The 9347-nt window shown below is 46.2% G+C and overlaps 2 protein-coding genes across 2 annotated transcripts in view; both read left to right on the top strand.

Moving 5' to 3' along the window:
• Positions 1–930, top strand: part of SPINK1 (serine peptidase inhibitor, Kazal type 1) — a 12099-nt gene extending 11169 nt beyond the window's left edge. The window contains exons 7-8 of the mRNA XM_009079685.1: positions 285–403; positions 885–930. Of these exons, the coding sequence (XP_009077933.1) occupies positions 285–403; positions 885–930 (165 nt within the window). The remainder of the gene's footprint in view (positions 1–284; positions 404–884) is intronic.
• A 3411-nt stretch (positions 931–4341) lies between these two features.
• On the top strand, positions 4342–8425 carry SPINK6 (serine peptidase inhibitor, Kazal type 6). The gene is made up of 4 exons (XM_009079681.1): positions 4342–4399; positions 6542–6567; positions 7523–7635; positions 8380–8425. Exons 1-4 carry the CDS (start codon positions 4342–4344, stop codon positions 8423–8425), a joined length of 243 nt encoding a protein of 80 aa, XP_009077929.1.
• The last annotated feature ends 922 nt before the right edge of the window (positions 8426–9347 follow it).

The raw sequence follows: 9347 nt of genomic DNA, 5'->3' as shown, positions 1-9347 counted from the left end.
AACCAGAGCAGCCAGTGGGAGAGCCAGCCTGGAAAAATCAGCATGGTCATTTCACTATTTATTAGCTTTTTTTTTCTTGCTTCTGCCTTCTCCCTACTTCAGGCTGTTCCAAGCAACCATGTTCTCTGCCTCAGAGTTTGCAGAGTTGCTGGAACAACATAGCCTTGCTCCTGAAAACTGCTTTTATGCTTTGCCATATCACAAATATTAAATAAACATAAAGCACTTACGCAAGAAAATGTAGGGAACAAATGCTTTAAAACCTGGTTTTTCTCCATTATTAGAACATCGACTGCAGCAGCCAGAAAGGCCTGACCTCCGTCTGCACCGCCGAGTACAACCCTGTCTGCGGCTCCGATGGCAGAACTTACGGAAACAAGTGCCAATTCTGCAATGCAGTTTCGTAAGTACAAAGCTCACCATGTGGCCATGAAACCAGAGAGCTGGAGCACACACAGGGCAGTGGCAGCTGGTGTAGAAGCCCCAGAGCTCCCATTAGCCCCTTGGTAAATCCATCCCTACCCCATGTTCCTCTCCCAGTGCTCACTCCTCTCTCACCCTCTAGGCACTGCAGATCTTAAGCCTGATTGAGTCTTCTCCTTCCCTTGCAATTAAAATTGGATCCCTGCTTGCAGGCTCTTAGTATTGCTGACTCCCTCCCAGTCAGAGTGATTGAAACTGTGACTGTAGGAGGTATTCAAAATGATGGGGTTTATCCCAAATCTCTTTAACATGAGAAAACTTGTAACCTGGGGAGTCAGAAAAGAGGTGAAACATTAAGTGAAGTACTTTATAACTTGGAGAGCACAAGAGCATTTTGCTTATTTGGGTAAAGTTAGGCCATAAAAATGAGATCCATGTCTAATTTTGGTCTCTCTCTTCAGTCGCAGCCGTGGATCTCTGTTCTTCAGACACCAGGGCGAGTGCTAAGTGCTGGACCCTTCATCATGACTTTTCCCTTACAAATTCTCCAATCAAACATGCTCTTCCCTGCTCCCTCGACCGTTACGCATTGGTCTCTGCTTTGATTGATCAATAAACTAAAAGCAGCCACAAACTTTGCCATGGAATGGTTTTTGGTTTTGGTTTTGGGACAGGGGTAATGGTCTTCAGGCTTTTAGGTACTTAACTGTCAGGCAGGAGGAGCTATGAAATAAATCACAATAGAGAGCAAAGCTTAATGCTCATCACACCTCTCAGGAGAGAATGTCACTCTGTAGCAAACCCTCAGCAGACAAACCAAGCTGCAATTTTATGCCACTTTCCTTGATTTTGATGTCTTGTGGAATGTAAATGGATTTGCCTTTGTTACAGCACTGGCACTTGGAGGAACTGGCCCTTTTAGGGGCCCTGATGTGGGCAGGGATGGCCCTGGGGAAGTGTGAAGGGAAAAGGCAACCCTCATCACACCTGGGCAAGGGGCAGGTCTGGTGGTGCATTATAAAAAGGAGGCTTATGGCAAAGGGAGGAGGTATCTTATAGGGAAGAAAATTAGGAACTGCTGCTTCCTTGAAGGGCGTGTCCATCGAGACTGTGCTCATCAGCGGAAAATTGCAACAAGCTAGGCAAGGCTGTAATGAGCCTAATGAGAACCTGAGGAGAAATTAGACTGCGCTCAGGCTTTCAGCTTCTTGGAGAAGAGATCTGGAAAGCTCTACTGGGGGTATCTGAGGCAGAGATAAGGCAGGGGACCCTTCAGGAAAAGGTCTTGGATTTTCTAACTCCAGGAATAAAAAGCCAGATGTGCTGGTAGGTCCAACATGCTTTCTATCTTGGGGAAAAAAAGGTATGGAGATAACATCTCTGTGGGAGCCTAAAGAGTGCACTGGAGGAGCAATGACATATATGAACGTTCATGATGATGTGCCATCTTTTTGGGTGAGTCAAGGAGTTAATATGCAAACAGCACAGGCAAAAATTCCCAAGGGCTGTAACTCACACATTCCCTTCCTCATCCTTTCTCCACCTCCCATTCTCTTGTTATGTAAAAGAATACATGCTGCTGAGGCTGATACTTAGGCCAAAATCTGTGACTTCCAAGTCTTTTCTTTGGGTCTTGCTTCCTGAAATAGATAACTTCTTGACTGGGAATTTTGTAGGTGCTTCCTACCAGGAGACAAGGAGTTTGTTCTTCCCCTAGTACCAGCACAGGGGAGACAAGGAGTTTGTTCTTCCCCTAGTACCAGCACATTTCAGAGCTTGGCTATAATTTCTTGTTGGACAAGAAATTTGTAGAGCAGCCAAGAGTTTTGACCATAGCAGGAAATTGTCTTCAATGGCACAACCTTATGGTGATCTTCCTCTGCTGTGTTTGTCTCTGCCTGAGGAAGATAAATACTTGCTTAGGAGCTCAGAAGGCTTTGGTTTGTTCTTCCCCTAGTACCAGCACATTTCAGAGCTTGGCTATAATTTCTTGTTGGACAAGAAATTTGTAGAGCAGCCAAGAGTTTTGACCATAGCAGGAAATTGTCTTCAATGGCACAACCTTATGGTGATCTTCCTCTGCTGTGTTTGTCTCTGCCTGAGGAAGATAAATACTTGCTTAGGAGCTCAGAAGGCTTTGGAAAAGCCCAAAGAAGAGCAGGTCACTTGCAGGAAAAGGAAGGATAAATGGTGAGTATATGGCTGCATCCTAGATGCCTGGTGAACCTCTTAGCACAGACCCTTTAGAAGATGAAAAGGTTTGCACCATTTCAGTCTAAAGACTGGCCTAGCAGTCAGTACTCAGCTTGACACCAGCAAGACTCTGCCCAACCATCCCTTAGGTTGCAAAGCAAGGTCCACGTGGTCTTCTTCTATCCTTGATTGTCAGAGGGACAGAATTCCCTCATCTACACCAGCAAGTGGCCTGTTTCAGATGTTATAAAGAAGTGGAAATGGGTAATAACAATAATCACCTGCTTAGCAATTTAGTCTTTTCCTCTCCTCAGCCCAGAAGGGATTGGTCCCTGTGCTGCATTTGCTGAGGCTTTAGCCAATCAGTTGTGCTGCAGCCACCCAAATGTTTGGGCAGATAAGGGACTGAGGCATTAGGGCTGTGGTGGTGAGCAGTGACGTCTGAAAGGAGAAAAGGCAAACAAGTAGTGCTGCGAGTGGCAGAACTGCGCGTGGTTCCGAACGGCTCTGCGGCTGACGGGCTTGATAACTAAATTATATGAGAGGCTGCGTCGTGAGCTCACCCTTAATAGACATCTGAGAATTCACCTGTCACTCACGATTTCTCTGCCGTGTGGATTTTGAGATGTCTACCAAGCTGCAAACTGTAATGCTTCCCCAGATGTAGGGAATCCATAGCATTTCTCTCCTGCAGAAGATCTCTCTCCCTTGCTGATAGTAGCATCTTTCCTCTGTGGCTAGAAAAAAAATGTATACAAATGTGTTTTATTTTTAATCTTTTTTCCACTCCTGTGTAAAATTTGGTTGGAACTGGTTGCTGATTCAAAATTTACTGGGGGGATTAAAAACCAGATCTATCCATACACATTCCTCTAAGCCTTGTCTCCTTAGGAAAACATACTAACATTTAAGCTTATTTTTATCTGAAGAGGTGTTTGGTGAATGGTGCAGCTGAACACAAATCTTTGCACAGGCTCAGCTGGAAATAGAGCTCAGATCTCCCAATTCCCCATCAAATTCCCTTCATTGCCACTTGCTGTGGGAGCAGAGCCCTAACATATGTTTGTGAATGCAAAAAGCTGGAAAACACTGACAGCTAGAGTTTAAATAGTTCAAGGAGGAGAGTCAGCAGTCCCCTATCTGGGACTGTGCACACAGCAATGAGAGCATGTCACATTGGAGCTCTTCTCCACCCCAACTCAATAAATTTAGAACCATCCTCAAAAATAGCCAGGGAACAACGTATAATTGGTTTCACAGACAACACATTCTCATGCTGTGCTTTATTTCGTAACGTCTAGTGAGTGTCATCACGCCGCACTCAAAGCCTCGGAGCTGGCATTCAGTAAGGGCCCAGAGAATGAAAATTACCAGCTTCCCCGATGAATCACCACTTTGAAAATTCACCCTTGTGAGAATCCTGTGACTATTTGGAAAAAAAAATAATTATATTACAAGCCTGTCTATCACTCATATAATTATCCCTTTCTAGGTTTGATGTGGACAGGGCAGCATTCCTTAAAGCACCATAAACCGGCCAGGACCAATAATGGCTTTGGAAACCAAGTGGAGAAGTTCTCACAATTAAGGTGGGGAGTGAGGACAGCTACAGACAGGCACATAAATACACAGAAAGGCAGGTCTGGGTGCACACTGTGGGCTCTGGGGCTGAGACGACACCTCCCGCTCCCACCGCTTGGCTTGAACTAAAGACTTACCTGCAGCATGAAGGCAACAGGTGCCCTAGTGCTTCTCAGCCTGCTGCTGCTCTCTTTCTTCTCGGGTAAGTGATCTTCTCCCTAGCCTAGAATAAAAAAAACCCAAAACCTTTCCTGACAACAAACTTTGGAGAGCCTTGATCACTGGCTGACAGGCTTGAAGATAAAGCTGAGCAAGTAGAAAATATCTGCAGGACTTGCTCACTTGTATGACATATTTCCATTCCTCGTGTGCCTCCGCAGTGAATAACGCAGTGGAGGTGTCACTGGGAGACAGAGAGAGCAAATTCTGATCATCTCTTCAGCAAATGTACCAGAGGAGAATGTAATTATGAATTTTTGGTCCAAATGTTCACTGGAGGGTTTTGCTGAACCAGTTAGAGAAGAAACTCACTCACCTCAGGGTCATCTGCTCTTGTTTTGATCCTAAGCATCTTGGTATTTGGTGTTTTCCTTGGAGATGTGGAAACGTAATTAGATGAAAGTTTCAGCTTTCGTTGATGTTGCAGGAAAAAGCTTGAAAATTAAATTCAGATGTCCTCAAGGAGTCAGAACAAAGAGGGCAAATTAAAAAGATCCAGCATTTATTTATATGGAGATTTACACATCTCTCTGATGATGTGGGGAAGATGAGTGATGATTTTTTGAACATACAGACCATGTCAGTGTTATCACTTGCTTGAGTCCAGCTGACCCAGCTCCGCAAGGTTTGTGGCAACAGCTATTGAAGAACGCACAGTGCAAGAATTATTTATGCTTGTTTTGCTGTGAATAATTTGAATAAAGAATTCACTTGAGAAAATGGCAAGCTGTGCATGGAGAGAAGAGGTGAATTACTTTGTACACATTATTCATTATGAAATATTCATCTGTCTCTAATTGAGTCTTAATTGGGACTGGGTTCCGTCAGAAGGCTGAAGCTTCCTTCCAAGGCCAGGCAGAATAGCAGCAAACTCTGTGATCTCCCGTAAAATAAACAGATGTCAAGAGGCATCATCACAAAGTCTTCTGTAGCTGCATGCAATATTTATAAAAAGCTGTCTAATGAGCTATTTTGTAAATAATATGCAGATAGCCACACCACTGCCTTTACCATTCAGGCAACCTAGCCAAACCTGAGGGCAGGGTAAATGTGGAGCACCCAGGATAAAACAACAAAGAGCAATAGAACTGGTAGAAGAAGTAGTAGGGGTTGATGGATGATGGTTGAGCTGACTGAGGGTTGGGTGGGATTTCCAGTGTGTGGGTGGCTCAGTCTAGGATAAGATCCTCTCATCTCCTGCCCCAGTATCCCTCCTGCCCAGAGCCACCCAAGCAGCATCACAGCTGGCAGTGACCCCTCTGACCCAGCAGGTACAGCCTCACGTCTGAACCTCTGCTGCCCTGCTGCTGTGTGAGATGAAGGTATTAGTCCCACAGTGCTGTGACCCAGATTCTGCAAATCTGCATTCAATCCACCCCTGAGTATCAGGCTCCCCCTTAGAGACACGACGAGGTTGCCCCGTTTCACAGCTCTGACTCAACCTACACGCCTGACTGCAGTCTTTGCAGGGAAGAAGTATAGAGAGGATGGAGTGATTAGCTCCAAGCCCAGAGCCTGTGGTTACAGAGGGTATTTTTGCACTTGTACTGACCGGCACTGCCTGTTCTGCTCTGTATCACTCCATGACGTCTCTTTGTATCTCGCCCAGGATGAGCCTGTTCTGGGAGAGTCTCTGAGCTGTGCTGAGGATGGCTGTAAAACCAACCACAGGGTCTCCTTCTCCACAGCATGCTCCTATTAACACTTCCAGCCATTTTTTGTTGTTCAGAGGGGCAGGAGCCTAAAAGCCTTAGAAGTCAATACAGCTTTAAAATCTCTGGGAGCACAGCTCCAGATCCGATATGGCAGCTTTCTTCCCCAGGAGTGGCTGTCTTCCAGGAGATTGGGTTATGTGTCTGAGGTGTAGTTAGCAGCTGAACGACTGATTACATGGTATTTTAGTAACATTTTTCAAAATAGAAAAATACTGAAAAGCAATGCAGATAATGTATTTCCTGCCCCCTCTCTCTCTGTGCCAGGTGACGGAGTAGGAAAAACCTGGAGTGTATTTCACTGTGGTTTGCATAAATGGTTTGTGATTTTAGTCCAGCCTCTGTCAGAAAGCAAAGATGACGTGTAAAATCACTGTTTGGTTTTTATTTGCCGTGTTTTTTTTTTATTTCAGATGTAGCAGGTCAAGACATTGAAGAGGTTAGTGCTGTGTTTCTGCTTTCTGAATCTGCATTTCATAGAATCATGGAATCAATTAAGGCTGGAAAAGGCCTCCAAGATCATCAAGTCCAACCTTTGACCGAACACCACCTTTTCAACTAAACCATTGCACTAAGTGCCACATCCAGTCATGGCGTTTCACATTAGAGTAATGACTTTTCAATCATTATCTTGGTGCTGGGTAAACAGTTTTTAATGCCTTCTGGGAGCAGGTGGGTCATTCCTAGATTTCCCAACACTGGGGAGTTCTAGGCTACACAGGGGATATTATGTGTGACCATGTTAACAGGTATAGGAGGGAAATAGATGGTTGGTTTGGCAAATGCTTCCCATGGTTAGATCTGGGCTGCTTGCACAGGGAGGTGTTCACACACAGCACCACTTCTGACTTGGCTCCAGTGCCCAATCTCCTCATGACGCAAATGGACTATTGATTGTTCCGTTCCCCCAACTTAAGTCCATCTCTGGGACTTGTACAGAGACAAAATACCTGGGAACCATTTTTAATTCCCCATAGACTATGGTTTTCTCCTCCTTCCTGCAGGGAGGCAGGAAGCTCAGCAAGCACCAAGCTGAGTGCAGAGTTTTGCAAGATGCATGAAGTGCAAGTGCAAGACGTGCAGCAGCTTGGAGCCAAATGTCTGACAGAGCATCAGTGCTGACTCTCCTCCTGCATGCCTAGGCTAATCCACTGATGTCACTGGGAGATCAAGACTTCTCCCAGGTGACAACAGTTTCCCTCCTCAAACATGGGGCAAAACCACCCCTGAAATGCTGCTTCTGCTCATTTCTGACAGGGCTTTTTCTGTCAGTAAACAGGCAGTGTCGGCACTTGTCAGAAAAAGCATTACATTGATGACCTTGTATGCAATTTGGAGAGAGAAACAAGGAGTATGGGAGTCCTGAAAGGTGTTTTTATTTCATTCCTGTTCAGATTTGTAGAGAGTTCGTAAACAGAAGCGTGTACTGCACGAGGGAGTCCAACCCTCACTGCGGCACCGATGGCATCACATACGGGAACAAATGTGCCTTCTGCAAGGCAGTGCTGTAAGTGACATAGAGGGGGTTGAAGCCAGAGACACTTGGCTCCATTTCCACGTGTCTAATGATGTTCTTCATGGTGGGGAAGCCCTGCACCCAGGCTGCTCCTCTTGTGCCGGGCAGAATATTTCCTCCTTGGAGAGGAGCTGTGCGAATGGGAGTTAATTTTAATTCATTTCTAGGCACTGCAGGCTGCTGGTTGCCATGCTGAGAGGCAGCACGGGGCCTGGGAGGCAACTGCATCCTGCCTGTACCTTTTGCACACACTAAATTGATGCACAATTCCCACTATATGCCACAGGCTGCAGCTCTCACTGCCCACACTCCTGGGTACCAAGAAGTGCCTGGAGGAATGTGGGAGCTGAGCCATGCCAAACTATTCCTGAAAAGTCTGAATGAACTTTGTGGAACAAGACACAAGATCTCAGAGGGAGAATATAGTGTTTCTCCTTTTCCTGAGCTCTGTCACCTATTAAAGGAGATTCAAGAGGAGTCAGCCCCCCTGGATGGAATGTGCTTGCAAAACATCAATTTTCCCTTAGCAATCCTTACATTCCGTGGGCACTCGAGGCTGCCTTATCCTAGGGGAAATCAGAGAGGAACGAGGAGAGGAGAAAATAGCTGGATATCCCCTGTGAGGCACCAGGGTATGCTGGCACGAGTCAGGCCTGGTGGGATGGATGAGCTCTGCCCTACACTGCTGTGTCTGTCATTTGGTGCTTGGTCTAAGTCTGTCTCACTATTTCACAGGAGAAGTGGAGGGAAAATAAGATTGAAGCACCTGGGGAAATGCTGAGTCCTCACTGTCACTGAGCAGCAAGAGCTGAGCCACCTTTGGCAGCGGCCACAGACACCTGTGCACGGTCCCAGGAGCAGTCTGCTCTCATCTCTGCTGTCTCTGTTCAATAAAATAAAACTCAGCACGACTCTTTGGCTGGATTCTTTTTTCCATAATACCCCAAAAAACGCTTTGATCCAACTGTGCTGGAGCCTTATGCATGGCTTTGCTATCCTGAGCTGTTGCATCACCCTCCTCCTGGGAAGCAAGGCGCTCCCTATGCTGGAGCAGTGATTCCCACGGCTCCTGTGGGCTGTGCCCTCCCATCCCAAACAGCCACAGCTCTTCTGTCCCATCCTGCCTGACAAATTGGCACACGCTTGCTGGGCAGCCAAGCAGACACCTGCTCGTGGGCTCCTGCCTGATCTCCCCATCCCAGGGGGTGGGTGACAGCGGGTACCTCTGTTCCCTTCCCAGCCTCCATAGACATGTTCCTTCCTCTCTCAGAGGTTATTGTGGGAGGGTGACGGGAGAGCTGGTGAACAGCGTGACTGCATATGCCTCATCTCCTTTGGAAAGCAGAGACAAGCAAGCCAAGGCTAGGGAATATTGCTCCATTTAAGCCTGCACCAAGAAGATGGCAGGTGGAGGCTGGTTTTAGGCTGAAGCTCCAAGCCTCTTCTTCCCAAATAAGTCTTTTTTTTTTCTTTTTCCTTCTAAGAGAACGCTTTGTCTTGAAAACTGTGAGCTCACCAGGATTAGTTTCCTGCTGCCAAGTGGCTTCTTGTGTTAATAAATTTATATTTAGAAGAACACCAGATTGTATAAAGTGTCAATAATTTAAAAAACATATTCCCTGCAGGAGAAGAGCTGTGGGCTTCCTCTCCCCTCCTCCAGGATAAATTCTCCCTGAATCATAAGCAGAGCTTGATTTTCTAGG

Source organism: Acanthisitta chloris, unplaced genomic scaffold, assembly GCF_000695815.1.
Source record: "Acanthisitta chloris isolate BGI_N310 unplaced genomic scaffold, ASM69581v1 scaffold7068, whole genome shotgun sequence".
NCBI classification, from domain to species: Eukaryota; Metazoa; Chordata; class Aves; order Passeriformes; family Acanthisittidae; genus Acanthisitta; species Acanthisitta chloris.
Note: the sequence above shows the minus strand (reverse complement) of the source record. Positions and strands in the feature narration are given on the sequence as shown.

What these genes read in the sequence shown, in the direction of transcription:
- SPINK6 (XM_009079681.1), top strand. Translation starts at nt 4,342, where the DNA reads ATGAAGGCAACAGGTGCCCTAGTGCTTCTCAGCCTGCTGCTGCTCTCT. An exon ending in GCTGCTCTCTTTCTTCTCGG is followed by an intron (nt 4,400 to 6,541) that starts GTAAGTGATCTT and finishes TTTTTATTTCAG; the next exon opens with ATGTAGCAGGTCAAGACATT. An exon ending in CAGGTCAAGACATTGAAGAG is followed by an intron (nt 6,568 to 7,522) that starts GTTAGTGCTGTG and finishes ATTCCTGTTCAG; the next exon opens with ATTTGTAGAGAGTTCGTAAA.